The sequence below is a fragment of the Suricata suricatta genome, chromosome 14 (genome assembly GCF_006229205.1).
Source record: "Suricata suricatta isolate VVHF042 chromosome 14, meerkat_22Aug2017_6uvM2_HiC, whole genome shotgun sequence".
Classification (NCBI taxonomy): domain Eukaryota; kingdom Metazoa; phylum Chordata; class Mammalia; order Carnivora; family Herpestidae; genus Suricata; species Suricata suricatta.
In genome coordinates, this window is record NC_043713.1 from 69,306,481 (window position 1) to 69,324,017 (window position 17,537).

The window sequence follows — 17,537 nt, forward strand, 5'->3', positions numbered from 1 at the left end:
GAAATATGTTGTTTTTGGGCTTTATCAACTGGGCCCAATAGAGAGCTAGAGGTTTGGAGGTTTAAGAGAGATTTTAATTCTCTCTCCTTGGATCAAAGTATCATTTGAGCTAGTCAACAATCAAGATAGTGATTTTCCCACCATTGGTTAGGGCTGGAGATACATAAACCCAAATGTCAACCCTATTGTTTTACAGCCTGTGAATCCATATATCATCCCATATATGTGTACAATTAACACACAGGCTACTACAGGTGCTATTGGGATGATTTAATGAGACATTCTCTTTAAGACAGCTCTTTCTTTAAAAAAACTTTTTTTTAATGTTTATTTTTGAGAGAGAGAAAGGCAGAGTATGGGCAAGGGAGGGACAGAGAGAGAGGGAGACACAGAATCCGAAGCAGGCTCTAGGCTGTCAGCACAGAGCCTGACACGGGGCTTGAACTCATAAACTGTGAGATCATGACCTGAGTTGAAGTCAGGTGCTTAACCGACTGAGCCATCTAGGCGTCCCTCTTTATGGCATTTCTAAATTTACAGTGTCTACATCCTCCAGTACTTTCTCAGGCAACTACCTGCCTATAGAAGGGGATCTGAAAAACCTTGTATTACTAGTTTGCTTTTTTGCCTTAGGCTCTAACATGACTGCACAGCACCATTTTTGATTTTGTCTTTATTTTAAAATGTGATATTTTGTTAATAGTGGATTTTTGTATTATTTATTTTAAAAATTCTAGTAAATTTTATTTATTTTGCTCACTGAGGTATTTTTTTTTACACTTCTTTAACATCTTGTGCCCTAAGGGAAGTGTCTCACTAGCCTTACCCACCTCACCTTACTCCTAATCCTACTCCTAGCTCTATATTAGGTACAAAGAAGTTCAAAAGAAACATCATATGTATCATGCAACCCCCTAAAAGTCAAGGAGAGCCAGTTTCCTGACGAATTCCATGCTCTTGGTTAGTCAATAATATCCTACATTTGGGGTGCCTGGTGGCTCAGTTAGGTGTCTCACTTCAGCTCAGGTGGTGATTGCTTCAAGCCCTGCATTGGGTTCTGTGCTAACAGTTCAGAGCCTGGAACCTGCTTGGGATTCTGTGTCCCCTTCCGAATCTGCCCCTCCCCTACTAGTGCTCTGTCTCTCTCCCCCCAAGAAAACAAAAAAAAAATTTTTTAATATAATACTCTACATTTATATATAGCATTTTGAATTCTTTTAATTTCAAAGACCCTCATTTCATTTGGCCCTTGTTTCAAATACCTTGTGAACAAGGAAATACATGCACTTTTTATTCCCATCTGACAAGGGAGAAAATTGAGAAAAGAAAAGGATCTGGTGCAAACTGCACTACCAAAAACAGGCTATGGTGCAGCTGGTTATAGCACAGTGATCTTAGGACCAAGGATCCCATTAACTAGATCCCCAGTCCAGGAGCTAACTGCTCCAGCCTTCCCTAACCTTGACCAGACTTTGACAGTTTTTATTTTTTTATTATTTTTAATTTTTTAATGTTGATTTATTCTTTAAAATTTTTTTTGACGTTTATTATTGAGACAGAGAGAAACAGAGCGTGACTGGGGGCCGGGGGTGGGGAGGACAGAGAGAGGGAGACAGAATCTGAAGCGGACTCCAGGTTCTGAGCTGTTAGCACAGAGCCTGATGTGGGACTCAAACTCACTAACGGTGAGATCATGACCTAAGCCTAAGTTGGACGCTTAACCGACTGAGCCACCCAGGTGCCCCAGTTTTTAAAAAGCTCAAAATCTGTCAAGGATTTTTACAATCTTTTTCCAAATTAAAAAGTGAAATATTTGCATTTCTAAGATAAAACACCAGTCATGGATATCTCTCAGATGGAAATCAAATTTTCTTGAAGGTCAGAGAGAGAAAATACCATTAGTCCCTCTGGGATGGAAGAACTTCTCACCAGCCACTGCTGCAGGGATCTAAGTGGGTCCCCTGCATTAGCACCATTAAAATGTTATTTGTATTTAACATTTTGTCTCCGAAAAAATTTTTGCAACTGTTGCAGTATGCTTGATTTTGTTTTAATTTAATATAAAAAATTACAATTTTATAGTTCTTCAACTTCTGAATCTTAAAGTAAAATATGGATGTTTAGAGAAACTCTTGTCTTGTCAGAGCCTCCTCTCTCAGCTCCCATCTCTTTTGTGGTATGTGATGCTTTTTTTCTTTAAACATTCAGAAAATTTCCCAAAACCATAAGTCAAGTAGATGGTGCTGGCAACTTGTCAGGAGCCCTTGGAGAGTTTCAGGCACAGCCCACAGTTCTGACTTCCTCCTCGAGAACAGAAAGATGTCCTGACAGAGGCTTAGGTTGAGCTCTTATGTGTGACAAGGATGCTGGTTAAACCTCAGCCTTCAGAATCAAGTTGGTCTTGATCCAGTCAGGAGCTTCCTTCCGTGGAGTTTCGTGTCCCCTGTGAAAGTATTAGCCACCTAATAGGGATGTGACCATTTCATAAGAATGTCTGTGAAAGCTATGGTAGCTATTAGCAACCAGAGAGGCACAGAACATCATTTGGGGTTTGGAGGGATTTGAAAAGAGCACCCAAAGTGAATACTTCCCAGCAGCGTCCATCGTATTAAGTCTCGAGTGCTCAGCTCTTGCATTTTACAAAAGTTCTCCAGGAAACTATTTTGTGCTTCTCACTCGCCCGGTGAAGCCAGGCAAAGATCCGTTAACACCGTTAATAGATCCGAGGAGGCTCGCCTGAGTTTGCCCTATTGAGGGACTGAGTCGGAAACGAAGTTCCTGTCATCGATATATGCCACAATGTCTGGGAGGAGAAGGATTTTATAAGGTTGGCTACGGTCGAGCTATTGAGCGGGAAACGCAGGAGGCAGCGGGAGCTAGAGGCCGCTCGCGACGCCCCGCTCCGCCCCTGGCGTGAGCCCCGGATGGGGAAGTGGCGTGGACACCGAGACGAGGAGGAGGCCCGGCCAGAGCGGCCCGAGACGGGTGGGAGGGAAGGGGGCGGGACCCCGGGGCGGAGCCACTGGAGCTGCGTGGGTTCTCAGGTGAGTGCTCTGCGGCAGGGGCGGGTAGGCGAGCTACTCGCGGTCCGGCACGGAAGCCGAAGGGCTGTGGGGGCGTAGGCGGGCGTCCGGAGTTGTCGCGGGGGACCTCGGGAGGGTCCGGGCCTCTCAGTCCCGGCCTGAAGCGGGAAGGTGCTCCGGAGCTGCGGGTGAGTGAGGCTACTCGCCGGGCCCGGGTTTGTGGAGCCTCAAGGGAGGGGGCTATTGCCAAGGTTCGAGTCCAGACCCCACTCCCCAACCCGCTGTGTGATCTTAGAAAAGTCTGCATCCCTCTCTGAGCTTCAGTGGCCGCTGGTGTGAAGTGAGGGGTTGGGGAGGAGCAACCGCTGAGTTTGTACAGATAGACGTTTGGTGAAACACTCCTGCCTTCCTCCTATTTATGCTCTCCTTGCCCAGGACATTGACCGCGGAACATGAACGGTGGGAGTGGCTGTGTCTGAGTGACCTTGGGCAAGTCCCTTGCTCTGGCTCTCACTTTCCTCATCTACGGAAAGAGTGCCCTAAATCTCTTTCAACATCTCTTTGATGTTTGGTTGTATTGTTTTGGATAGAGACAAGGTAGTGAGTGCCCAGTTCACTACAACCTTTCCCTTTAGGGTGTGACAGAATATCTTTTTGGAGGTTAGAATAGACCCTGGCCTGAATTTCCCTTAGTTCCCAGATTTTGCGGTTTTGGTTTTTTTTTTTTCTCTTTATTTCTCTTCTCTTCTTTTCTTTTCTCTTTTGTCCTCCAAACCTCCTTGTAATTGGAGGAGTGATTTCATCCAAGAGTTGATGCTACCTCTCATCTGAACAGTACCAGTATATTCACTGGCCTAAAACCAAAGAGCAGTTGCAGGGAAAACTCTGACATCCTCGCCTTTTTGTGTTTCAGTGGCACGGAGGCAAGATGACTTCTCTCCCCCAAGTTTGGAACAGCTGAAGGAAACAACAGTACAAGATGAGAACAGCAAAGGTCTACAAACTCGTCATTCACAAGAAGGGCTTTGGGGGCAGTGGTCAGTATTGATCTGTCTTTGGGGGTTGTTTAAATTGGCTGAGGTTCTGGTGTGTCCAGTGCCTCGAAAATGACACACTGACTCATGTGACAATAGAGGCTGGAGGAGACCTAACTGAGCGAAGCAGCAAGTATAATATAGTAGCAGTGAGGGCAGTAGCATGGGAAAGCACTGGCCTCTTCACTTGTGTTAGAACTTTAGGGAGCATTGTGAATGTTGCCAGTTTACTATCTTTCACTTTTTTGTATTTTGTATTACATATTTACTGTATATGTTCTATAAAATCCTAGTCTGCACTGGTTTAGCAGATAAGAAAAGCTTACGTTCATTAAGAACAGTAGTAAATATGCATTAGACAGGTATGATCAAAGCATGAACCCTTGCCCGGCTCCCAGGCATAGTGGGAAGGGGCAGGACACAGCATATTGTTCTGTACTGCATGAGATTTTTCAGTTCTGCCTCTCACTTTCCCTGTGACCTCAGGCAAGCGCCTACTTTATTTTATTTAGAGCCACAAACACTTTAGAACAGTTTCTTTCTCTTAGCACCTTGAGTCTATAAATCTGCAGAAAAGGATGACAATTAGTAATATGATTTTTTTTTGTAAAGGAATAATTTTCTGTCCTAACAACCTTATTTGTTTCAGAAATTGGAATTAATAACACAATAAGTCATTTTAAAATTGTATTTTACTGTGCATTTGCTCTTATGTATGTGTAAGCATCCCAAGGGTGAGGACTGCCCAAAAGGAAAAAAAACACTAATTTCTATATCAAAGTTTGTGGAGACTGAGTAAGACAATGTATGTAAAGTATTTAGCAGAGTACCACACTCAGTGCCACTCAGTAAATATAACCATCAGAGTTTCCAGGACAGTATATACCAGGCATTGCTATATTTAAAACACAATTTTTGGGGCACCTAAATGGCTCAGTCAGTTAAGCATCTGACTCTTGATTTCAGCTCAGGTCATGATCTTATGATTCATAAGATTGAGCCCCATTTTGGGCTGTGTGCTGACAGCAGGAGCCTGCTTGGGATTCTCTCTTTCCCTCTCTCTGCCCTTCCCCAGCTCATACTCTCTCTCTCAAAAATAAATAAATATTTAAAACACAATTTTTGCTAAAAGGCAGTCCTTTATTAATACAAACTTTGTGTTAATATCTATTAATGATAGATGCTGCCTAAACCTTCGTAAAATAGACTTGAGTAGACAACAGAAATAACTTTGGACAGAGGAAAGGATGCAAGGATATGTATACAATGTATACAAGTTTACTTTTTCATGTGTGTAAGACAAAGACAGCTAGGTGCTATAACCAATCTCCTGTAGGACTATGAATAAAAACACATCCAACAAAATTAGCTGCATATCTGTGCTAAACATAAAGGTTATGAATATCACAAAGCCCCTTGTCCCTAAGGAGCTTTCAGCTTGATGGGACAGATATGAAAAAAAGAAAATGAAACAGTAGAATTTGTGTTCAGGGAGTTTAATTCAGACTGTGGAAGTTAGAGGAAGGCATTGCGGAGGATTTGGCATAAAACTGTCAATGAAAGCAGTATACCAAATAAAATTTGGTATTAACCCAGTGCTTTGCTATCCTAGGCTGAATTTTTGTTGGTTCTGCTTATATTTGGAATTTAGATATACTTATTTGTTTTTAGCATAATTAAAGACCATACCTTTCCCTCAAAATTAAACGAGAAAAAGAAATCACTCTGTCTTTATGGTTCTGAGTTTGTTATATAAGAAAGAGTTCTCATCCCAGTGAGGGTGGGGGAGATAAACATATGAAATTATGTTGTTCCTCTATTTTAAGAGTCTCATTGGACCTTAACGTGAACTGGTATCCAAAGATTTTACCTGATAAGTGTTGCCTTCTAAAATCTAGGGCATTATATTTGGCTTTTTTTTTTTTTTTTTTAATGATGTATAAGAGTTGGTAGCCTTTAGGCGGAAGGAACCCTGGACTAGTAGTTAGTCCTGGCTGTGCTGTTATTAGCTGTTTGCCCTTACGCCTTTATCACCTAGGTCATTTCTTCACTTATGTTAGATCCAAAGATTTGTTGAGGTTTGCGTTGAGACAGTATTTTTGGAAATATTTTGAACACTAGATAAATGTAAGGGATTGTGCTGTATCTGTGGGACCCAGAGTGTTTTGTTCTTAGTGTATGCCAGGTAAATGTGATAATTCAAGAGGGTAAAGTTGTCTCAGAGGTTTAATTTCCAGAGAGCAAGGACTGCTTTTTCTGTGGAATCAGTGGGTTGGTCATAGGAAGAGCATGATCTGTGAAGACAGAAGTCCCTGAGAGCTGACCCACTCAGCTACTCACTCGCTTTGTGTCCCTGTATGAGGTCATGAAGTCCCAGTCTGAGAATGTATACCACAGCCTGTTGCCCACATGAGTCTCTTTTCTATTTGAAATTGCCAAATTGTCTTTCAGATGATGAGCTAGTCATGAACCCCAAAGTGTTTCCTCACATCAAGCTTGGAGACATTGTGGAGATTGCTCACCCCAATGATGAATACAGGTAAATGTCTCTTTAGGATCAAGGGAACTAACTGGGCAGCCTGATGTTTCTAAATATTTCGTTTCAGGGGCTTGATGGGCAAGACAGCTCTTAGCATTTACATAAAAATGCTCCTGTTCTCTAGGATTTGATAAACCGATGATCTTTTAAAAAGTAGTCTATTCTTTTTGTTTTTAAAGCTGAAATGAGAACTCTGAAAAATTATGTCGCATTTATCTATTTCCTTGAGTGCAAATGCAGAGTTTCTTTGTTTCTAAGAGAACTTTTTCCCCTTGTTGTGCTGCAGGTTACAGTATATCCAGAGGGATCTGGTTGCCTTTTGTTGGGGGGTGAAGAAAGCTGGTTAATTACCGCTTACAGCATCCCTTCTTTTTGTTGCTTTTTTCTCCAGCCCTCTGCTTTTGCAGGTCAAATCACTTAAGGAAGATTTACAGAAAGGTAAGAATTGCATCTCTCTTCTCTAAGATTTTTGCACTTAGAGAAACTGTTCCAGAAACTGTAAGAAACATCTCTTCATAATCTCAGGGAATGGGGTAGTGTACTTCTTTCCTTATCAAATTGTGTTCCCTTAAAAAAAAATTGTCAGATAATAGCAACTGCCAAGGAATCTCATTTGACAGCATCTTGAGGGCCCTGAAGAAACCATTTTTTTTAAGGGTTTATTTATGTACTTAAGTAATCTCTATACTCAACTCAGGGCTCAAACTCATAATCCCAAGATCTAGAGTTGCACGTTCTACATACTGAGCCAGCCAGGAACCCCAAGAAGCCATCTTTATTGTCAGGGGGAAAGTTAACCTGCTTTATGCTTAACTCCAAAAAAAAAAAATTGTTGGCAAAGCATCTTTCCTAAATATTCACAGGATGTTTGTGAAGTGCCTACTCTGGGTGAGGGAGGATAAAGAAACATTGATGATTTCCTATCACAAATGCAAGGCACTGTACTGAGAGTTTTGGTCTTCCCACGCAACTCTGGATTGAGTGAGGGAACTTAGTCTCAGTGAGGTGAATTAGCTTGTCTGAAGTCAGTAAGTGGAGGAGCCAGAGCCGCCATTCTGCTTCCTCATTCTGGATCTGATCCTTTCTTTTTTCATCTAAAGACTATACCATGGGGATCAAGGAATCGAAATGTTAATTGATAGTAAATAAGGTAATTCCTTAAATACTACTTAAAAGAAAAAAAATTTTAATTTGTTCTATAGGATTGTGATGTCTACTACTTTTATAATACTGTATGATAGGGAAATGTTTTATAAAATCCAAATCCTAATAGTTTCTTCTTTACCCTCACCACCCCATCTCCTGCCACCTGTTAATGTTTCTTATTTACCAGATGTACAGGCTCATTTAAAAGTTTGTTTCTCTCTTAACTACTCTACTTTCATTCCAAATGAGAAATGATCTTCCTCTTCTGAATTTTTAAAGTTCTTTGAACTTTTTTTTTAATGTTTTTTTTTTTTAAATTTATTTTTGAGACAGAGCGATTCAGAGCAAGAGCGGGGAGGGGCAGAGAGAGAGGGAGGCACAGAATCAGAAATAAGCTCCAGGGCCTGAGCTGTCAGCACAGAGCCCGATGCAGGGCTCGAACCCGCGAACGTGAGATCATGACCTGAGCTGAAGTTGGAGGCTTAACCGACTGAGCCACCCAGGCACCCCTCTTTGAACTTTTTAAAAAATGTTTTATTTATTTTTGAGAGCGAGAGATAGCATGCACGAGTGAGGGAGGGGCAGAGAGCGATTTAGACAATAGAATCTGAGGCAGGCTTCAGGCTCTGAGCTGTCAGCACAGAGCCCAATGTGAGGCTTGAACTCACAAACTGAGATCATGACCTGAGCCAAAATCAGATGCTTAACCAACTGAGCCACCCAGGCGCCTCAACAGTTCTTTGATCTTTTTGAGGATGCTTCTTAAATTTGTAATTTTTGGGGGCCCCTGGGTGGCTCAGTTGGTTGAACGTCTGACTTCGGCTCAGGTCATGATCTCACAGTTTGTGGGTTCAAGCCCTGTGTCAGGCTCTATGCTGACAGCTCAGCTTGGCGCCTGCTTCTGATTCTGTGTCTCCCTCTCTCTGCTCTTCCCCCACTCACTGTCTCTCACAATAAAATAAAATTTAAAAAAATTTTTTTAAAGTTGTATTTTTTCCTCTCTCTGTATCTCATTTTTATTTTTAAAATTTTTTAAATTAAAAAAATTTTTTTTTTTAAGAGACACAGAGTGCTGTTGGCGGAGAGGCAGAGAGAGAGGGAGACACAGAATCTGAAGCCAGGCTCTGAGCTGTCAGCATGGAGCTGGACATAGGGCTTAATCCCACCAACCATGAGATCGTGACCTGAGCCGAAGTCAGAAACTTAACTGACCCAGGTGCTCCTCGGTCTCACTCGGTTTTTAACTGCTTGAGGCTCAGGTCTTATTTCACCTGCTTGTTTCACCTAAAAACAGAATTCAAAACTTTAAGATGCTGGAAGGCAGGGAATGTTTCTTGCCCATGGCCACGGATCATTGTGTTGCTTGTCGAATACGTATTTATAGATTAGAATAGTTGCTTCTTCTGAATATGTTATCTGATCCAAATTTCTTCTGTTTCAGAAACTATTAGTGTGGACCAGACTGTGACTCAGGTGTTCCGTCTAAGACCTTATCAAGATGTTTATGTGAATGTTGTAGACCCTAAGGTACATTTAGATTCTGGACTTGAAAATCTTTTGGGAATGATTAATACTATTCCTAAAGGTTAAATCTCTAAGGAAATAATGAGTTGCTTAAGTATAGTGTTAGACTATTAAATATGTGGTTATATATAGGTCACTTAGATTATAGGAATTATGTAGGTTGCATTTAAAGTCCTCACCCTTCTTTTTTAAAGCTTGTTCTAAAAAGATTTTATATATATATACATATATATACACACACATACATGCTTGTGAAGCTAAATGTAAAGTTTTTTATTGAAATACTGTAATTTCTCTATGTACTCTTTTTTTTTCTGAAATGAGAAATGATGTTATAATAGGTAAAAATCATTGTGTATAAGATATATTGATAGTATCTAGGGAAATGAAGCACAGAGCTCAGTGGCCTGTTTATGTGCCAGAGTCAAGGCAAAACAGAGTTATTACTTTGGAACTCTTTGCACTTAATCATGGTCCAGCTGCTGTAGCATCTGTTGTAGACTTATCATCTGTGCTCAAAAGCCTTTCCTGGCAGGATGAAATTCTGTTTGTCAGGTTTCTGTTATTGGATGGTCTTCCAGTAGTTTTCTTTTTTTGCTATAAGGGTTCTTCATGCTGAGTGTGCATTATCTTAAGGCTATGAAGTGTGGCAGAATAATGCAGAGAGATATATTTGATTATCCCTTTTAGGATGTGACCCTTGACCTAGTGGAATTAACCTTTAAGGATCAGTATATTGGCCGAGGGGATATGTGGCGATTAAAGAAAAGTTTGGTAAGATTGATTTAAAAAAAAAAGTCTGTTACTTTTCCCATTGTATTAATAATCCATGTTTCTTATAGAATGAAGAGTATAAAATCCTTTCCAATTCCAGCATCACAGACAGTTATTGTAAATTCTTTTGTATCTTCTTCCATCCTCTTTTTGTAGTTTTTTTGAGCTTTGATTTGCTTGTTTATAGATTTTGACTCCACATTTTTTGTTCGAATGGGAAATTATAATATTTTTCATTTGATTGGAACTTTAGCTTTCAAATCACCTCCTTGTGGACAGGTGTTTATTACCCTTAATTTATAGATGTGAAAACAGATTGAGAAGATAAGTGATTACCAAGTCAAAAAAACTAGTTAGTGGTTGACACCAAGCTAGAACCCAAGTTTTGTTGCTTCTGGGTTAGATTGCTTTTTTTGCTGTACCCTGCTCCGTTTTCTTTTTTTTTTTTTTAATGTTTTTATTTATTTTTGAGAGAGAGAGACAGCCTGAGCAGGGAAGGGTCAGAGAGAGAGGGAGACACAGAATTGAAGACAGGCTCCAGGCTCTGACCTAGCTGCCAGCACAGAGCCTGACGCGGGGCTCGAACCGTGAGAGCATGACTTGAGCCGAAGTCGGAAGCTTACCTGACTGAGCCACCCAGGTGTCCCCTGATTTCTTTATTTTGAATTAACATTTTCCACTTAAAATGATCAGTTCATTGTGAACTGGTACTGAAAATTCTTTTTTTTTTTTGACATTTTGAGTATTATGAAGCAACACATTATAGATAGAATTTTCATACAGTGTATATTTTCAGAAAACAATATGTTTGCTCATTTTTTATTGGATGGGAAAGAGTTCCATTCTGTAAATTGAGAGCTGAAATGAGAAATCAATGTTCTGTAATTAAATGAGTATGTAAATGTATATATGTATGCAAATGCATGTGAAGATAAATGCATTAGTGAAGCTAGGCATTTATTTTCCCACCTGGTCTTTACTATTGTCTATACTTGCTACACTGTTTTTTTTTTTTAATGTTTTTTATTTATTTTTGAGAGACAGAGAGAGATAGTGCAAGCAAGGGGAGGCTCAGAGAGAGAGAGGGAAAACTGAAGCAGGCTCCAGGCTCTGAGCTAGCTGTCAGCACAGAGCCCGATGTGGGGCTCAAACCCACAAACTGTGAAATCATGACCTGAGCTGAAGTCAGACGCCTAATCGACTGAGCCACCCAGGCGCCCCCTTGCCACACTTTTAAGATCCTACTGTTATACTTGCCCCAGCAGGTTTGCCTGTAGGGTAAATCTATTACTCCCACATTAATTGAAGCTTGGGTTGTTAGAAGAAATTAGAAAGACAGGAGACTTTCTTTGTAACCTTTTATGGCCTTGATGTGTTGTTGAATCTCATAGTCTGTCTCTTTCTCTCTGTCTTCCCTTAGGTCAGCACATGTGCCTATATCACTCAGAAGGTGGAATTTGCTGGCATCAGGTAGATATTACATCACTCTTGACTTATCAGCTGATACACGGAAGTAGGATCTAGTGTAGTAACTGGGCTGCATACAACATTTGAGGCATGTGGATGTCCAAATAATAAAATACACAAAGCTTAAAAGGTTAGATTGTTGTTGCTGAAACAAAAATACCCCAAAATGTGCTATAGTAGGTTTAAGATGAGTGGAAATTGGTGAAGCCACATGGTATTCTGTAACAAAGGAGGTATAGACTGATAATTTTAGAACTAGAAAAAGCCTTGGATGTATTTAATCAAATTTTCTCATTTACAGATTAAGAAACATATTTGGAGATACAAAATGACTAGCACAGTAGTTCCTGATTGCTTCCTTTTTAACCTTATTGCACAACTCTTGATGTGTTAAAATTGTCCCTAAATTTCAGTTTGTGGAAAAGAGCCTTTTTGAAAGCCCTTTTAATTCAAAGAGCACAATTCCACAGAGTAAACTCTTCAAACAGTGCAAAGTGGTGTATAATGAAAAGCAAATCCTTCTTAGAAAAAATGGTCTCTTTCCTGAAATTCTTATGTATAACAGAAGCATGTTTAGATGTGGCTGACTCACTTTTAATGGCACTAGAGTTGATCAGTGGATTCTGGTGATGTAGTCTGGTCCTCCATTATGAAGTTCCCCGTTAACTTTTCTCCTAATGGTTTCACTCATTTATGATTGTTGCAAGATCACGATTGTCTTTTCTTTTCTTTTTTTTTAATGTTTATTTTTGAGAACGAGAGAGGGAGAGAACGCATGTGCACAAGTGGAGAGGGGCAGAGATAGGAGGTACAGAGGATCCCAAGCAGGCTCTGCGCTGACAGCAGAGAGCCCGATATGGGGCTTGAACTCATGAAGTGAGAGATCATGACTGGACCCCAAGTCAGATGCTTAACTGACTGAGCCACTCAGGTGCCCTGGTGATTTTTCTACTTCAGTTATTTCTCCTACCTTTGTTAGCCAGAACCCTATTTGTAAAGAACTTTTCATCAACTAGGGCTATTTGATTAATCTGAATTACTGATCCTAAAGGAAAGAAATGATAAAGGATTATTTTTCCCTCAAAATGGGGATATTTTAAAAGTTGGTGGGACAAGGGGCATCTGGGGGCTCAGTCAGTTAGATGTCTGAGTTCAGCTCAGGTCATCATCTGGTGATTCGTGAGTTCGAGCCCTGCATCCAACTCTATGCTAATAGCTTAGAGCCTGGAGCCTGCTTTGGGTTCTATGTCTCCCTCTCTCTTTGCCCCTCCCCCACTTGCACTCTGTCTCTCAAAAATAAGTAAACACTAAAACATTTTTTAAAAAATGTTGAAGGGTCAAGATTCCTTGAAAAATCTTAATAAGATTTTAAAGCACAGCCCACAAAGTGACTAAGCCTCAAGCAAAACAAGAAATACAACTTAGATTCACACTTTCCTATACAAGCTAGTGTCTCTGAGGTGGTGGGCCAGAAGTCAGGAAAGTTGTAATCTACTCGTGCACTGCCAGTGATTTGCAGGGTGATGTTGGGCAAGTCAGGGAGACTCTTGAGTCTACTCCTCTGCAAAATGAAGTGTTTGGTTTAGAATCTTTTTCTGTGAAGGACCAGAGACTAAAGATTTTACACTTCGGGCCACATGGGTCTCAGGTCTCTGTCCCAAATTCTTAGTTTTTTGTTTTGTTCAACATTTAAAAATATAAAATCCATTCTTAGCTGTGGGCCATACAGAAATAGGAGATGGGCTGAATTTGGCCTGCAGCCTATAGTTAGCTGAGCCCTGGTTTAGAAACCCACTCAGATGCCATTCATTCTCACATTTCTTGTTTTTCGGCTCAAGTGCCCTTATCCATATGGTACCAGACATAGAAATTAAAACCCATGGCGTACTGTCAGGTTTAGATTTTTAAAGCTCTGTCCTAATATTTGCTCATTCATGGTTAAATGTAAATCACAAAATCTTACACCTTTTCTTCAGAAGATTTCTTTATAGTTTTCCTACATTGACTCAAAAGTCACTTTCTTTTCCTACATGGAGGCATGCAAATTGGAGAAAAAAAAAAAGATGCTCTGGGACCTCATATAAGAAAAGATGGTCATTATTTACATAAAGTCACAATTATTAGAGAATTTTTCTGTAACTTAGTCTTTTCACCCGGTAATTGAGTTAATACTTAAGAACATATGACACAGTTCCTTTACCTTGAGACCCTGCCTTTGAAATGTCATTTTTCCTTCAAAGGTAAACATTTTTATTTACTTGACCAAATTCCCCATATATTCTTTAAAGTGATAAAAATAGGGATGCTTGGGTATCTCAGTTGCTTAAGTATCTGACTTCGGCTCAGGTCATGATCTCGCAGTTTGTGAGTTCGAGTTCCAGGTTGGACTTTGTGCTGACAGCTGAGAACCTGGAGCCTCCTTCGGATTTTGTGTCTCCCCCTCTCTCTGCCCTTCCCATGCTCATGCTCCAATTCTCTCTGTCTCTCAGTAATAAATAAAGACATTAATAAAATTTTTTAATGTTAAAAATAAATCCTACAGTCAGTATTTTTTTTAAAAAAGTAAAGTTTTAGAAGAAAAGTATTGTACACTCCCCTAAAAATTAGCATTTTGGTTTTTTAAAATATGGAACTTAGAAACTTAGTCTATTTGATCTCATTGTGAACAAATCTCATTTTTCCAGATAGAGTTTTTGGGACTGCTGACTAGCTGAGGTTTCTTTTTTTCACTTAAATTTTTTTTCCTAACTCACACTCCAGAGGAAGCAACATTGAATAATTTCTGGCTTTTACTTCTCAGCTGTCCAGACCTATGTGGAGAGTCATGGAACATGACTTGGAACATCCAGTTTGAGAGTTTTCCTGTTGGATCTGCTGTACTGCAGATGATCTTCCGGGATCTTTGATTTGGGCCTAATTCTATGGTGGCCATCTTTCCTAATTATAGAATTAATATTACTAAGTACCACTTGCTCATCATATGCTAGATACCGGGCATATGCTAAATATTTTTATTTATAATACTTGCTCCTTGTATACAACTTGAAAAATAAATAAAAGCAGGCAAAAGAAACAATATTATTACTCAGAATCAACCACTGTTAAGATTTTGACACAGTTCTCGCAGAGTATTCTGTCTTCCTCTCCCCACTTTTGGCTTGAGAACATGTAGTATACATGATTTTATATAAAGTTTTTAAAACTACAGAACTGTTTTCATGATTAAAATAATTTATTCTAGAAAATTTGGGTAATAGAATATAAGGAAGAAAACTTACAGTGGTATATAAGCCTACTATATACAAATAATCACTATTAAATTTTGGTGTGACTTTTTAATATTTCTTTTTTTTTTTTAAGTTTTTTTAGGATCATCTGGTGGTCCAGTCAGTTGAACATCTGACTCGTAGTACAGAGCCTGCTTGGGATTCTCTGTCTCCCTCTCTCTGTCCCTCCCATGCTTGCTCACTCTCTCAAAACAAATTTTGGAGTGCCTGGGTGGCTCAGTCGATTAAGTGTCTGATTCAGCTCAGGTCATGATCTCACGGTTCGTGGGTTCGAGCCCCGCATTGGGCTCTGTGCTGACAGCTAGCTCAGAGCCTGGAGCCTGCTTCTGAGTCTCCCTCTCTCTCTACCCCTCCCATGCTCGCTCACTCTTTCTCTCAAAAATAACTAAAACATTTTTAAAAAATTTAAAAAACAAATTTTAAAAACATTAAAAATAATTTTTTGGGAAGGGCAGTGAGGGAGGGAGACACAGAATCTGAAGCAGGCTCCAGGCTCTGAGCTGTCAGCACAGAGCCCAACATGGGACTTGTACTCACCAGCTATGAGATCATGATCTGAGCTGAAGCTGGATACCTAACCAACTGAGCTGCCCAGGTACCCCCCAAATTGTTTTTAAGTGAATCTCTTTGCCTATCATGGGGCTTGAACTCAAAACTCTAAGATCAAGAGTCACATGCTCTACCAGCTGAGCTAGCCAGATTCCCCTCAGTGTTTTCTTTTTTAAAAAAAAATGTTCTATTTATTTTTGAGAGAGAGAAAGAGACAGTGTGAGCAGGGGAGCGTCAGAGAGAGAGGGAGACACAGAATCTGAAGACCAGCTCCAGGCTCTGAGCTAGCTGTCAGCACAGAGCCCGACACAGGGCTCGAACCCACAAACTGTGAGATCATGACCTCAGCCAATGCTGGATGCTCAACGGACTGAGCCACCCAGGCGCCCCAAGTGTTTTATTTTCATACATACACACACATGCATGTATTTTTACTTGGATGGTGATACTGTGTATACTATATTGTATCCTTTTTCCTACTTAAAAGCATATGAACAGTTCTGGTGAAGTTAAAACTCCTTGTAAATATTGTATTAATTGTTCCATGATACTCTGTTGTTTGGATACACCATAATTTACTTAACTGGTCTGCCATTGCTAGACATTTATGTTGTTCAAAGGTGTGCTATGCAGATGATACTGCGGTGATCATACTTTGCATTTATTTTAACTTCATACTCCTAGAATGATGAAATTTAGTTGTAAATGGGAAATTTAGTTGTAGATGGAAAAGGGAGGGGAAGTGTCCTGCCCATTCCTAGAATGATGAAATTTAGTTGTAAATGAAATTTAGTTGTAGATGGAAAAGGGAGGGGAAGTGTCCTGCCCAAGCTCCTGCATAATTAAAGACTACTGCCCCTCAGGTCACCTTCACCATTCTGGGGATTGGCCATGTGCCATTCTGTCTCTCTTATAGGAAGTCATGTGCACTCTTGGGGTTTGTCCTGGGGGATATAGATTTTTTATTTGCATTTGTCAGTGGCAGTGTTTCTTCCCTTGAATGAGCAGACAAGAGAAGAGAACCTACCTCAGGGTCAATCTCAATTTCTGTTTGGTAAGGGCAGATTTTACATTTAGGAGCAAAGGTCGCAATTGTATTTTCTCTGTGTGTGTTTTATAAAGAACCATTTCCACTAGAAGGGTAACAGTTTCATAGTTCACCAAGTCCTCTCATAGTATCTCATTGGATCTTCCCAGGCGCTGTAGAAGATGGATGGGGCAGGGTTATTAACCACCTTTACCGATTTTTTAAAAATTGGCTTAGAAGTGGCTTGACCTCTGCAAGGAGTGGAGCTGCAGGAATCTAAGCCCAAAGTTTTTAACACTACTCTGTCCATACATACTAGCGGAAGTTGGTGAGTTAGTGCAGTAACAATAAACTCTGTTTAGAGGTCTGGTTAATCTAGTATTCAGTAACCTGTATGCAGAGACCTAATAGAACTCAGAGATTTTGGGAACATTGAATCCTTCCTTCTGTTAAAGAAACAAGTGCCTTCTCAGATAAGGCTCACTACCTGTCCACTCACAGACACTGGGCAGAGGAATACCAGGAAGCACTCCTGTTGGTGAAAGCAGATTTGGGAAGCATATTTTAGTGTTTTTATTTTTTAAGTTTATTTATTTTGAGGGAGAGAGAAAGCACAGGTTGGGAAGGGATAGAGAGGGAAAGAGAGAGAATCCCAAGCAGGCTGCAAGGAGCCCGACATGGGGCTGAAACCTACAAACTGTGAGATCATGACCTGGGCCTAAGTTGAACACTTAACCGACTGAGCCACCCGGGTGTCCCTGGGAAGCATGTTTTAAAACCATAGGCTTCATCCAGCTTTCTTCATTTTACAGATGGGAGGGAGAGCCAGCAAGGCTGAGTGATTTGTCCAATGTTTCTTAGGAAGGCTGAGCTGTGACTCATGGTACACAGCATTTTCCTTGCTTTGATTTTATCTTTTCTTCTTTTTTTTATGAGGACTGATTGCTTAGGGCCAGGCAGTAGATTGCATTGGGGTTGGTAGAAGAGAAGAGCTTGAGTCGGTGGTTGAGGGATGATTGTTTGAGGGATGATTGCGAGGTAGTCAGATAACAGCTATCACTTCCTTTCCAGAATAGCATTTTGTGTCAATATTTACCATTGGTATAGTTCTTGCTATTACAAATAATCTCTAGTACTTACTTGAGGACCTCCTAGCCCAGCACTGTC

General features: G+C 40.3%; 1 protein-coding gene across 8 annotated transcripts in view; it reads left to right on the forward strand.

Moving 5' to 3' along the window:
• The first annotated feature begins 3,076 nt into the window (after nt 1-3,076).
• Nucleotides 3,077-17,537, forward strand: part of DEPDC5 (DEP domain containing 5) — a 129,978-nt gene continuing 115,517 nt past the window's right edge. For all 8 annotated transcript variants that reach the window (XM_029922052.1, XM_029922054.1, XM_029922050.1 and 5 more), the window contains exons 1-7: nt 3,077-3,211; nt 3,937-4,060; nt 6,509-6,596; nt 6,988-7,034; nt 9,184-9,269; nt 9,957-10,040; nt 11,461-11,510. In XM_029922052.1, the coding sequence (XP_029777912.1) occupies nt 4,003-4,060; nt 6,509-6,596; nt 6,988-7,034; nt 9,184-9,269; nt 9,957-10,040; nt 11,461-11,510 (413 nt within the window). In that variant the 5' untranslated portion in view covers nt 3,077-3,211; nt 3,937-4,002. The remainder of the gene's footprint in view (nt 3,212-3,936; nt 4,061-6,508; nt 6,597-6,987; nt 7,035-9,183; nt 9,270-9,956; nt 10,041-11,460; nt 11,511-17,537) is intronic.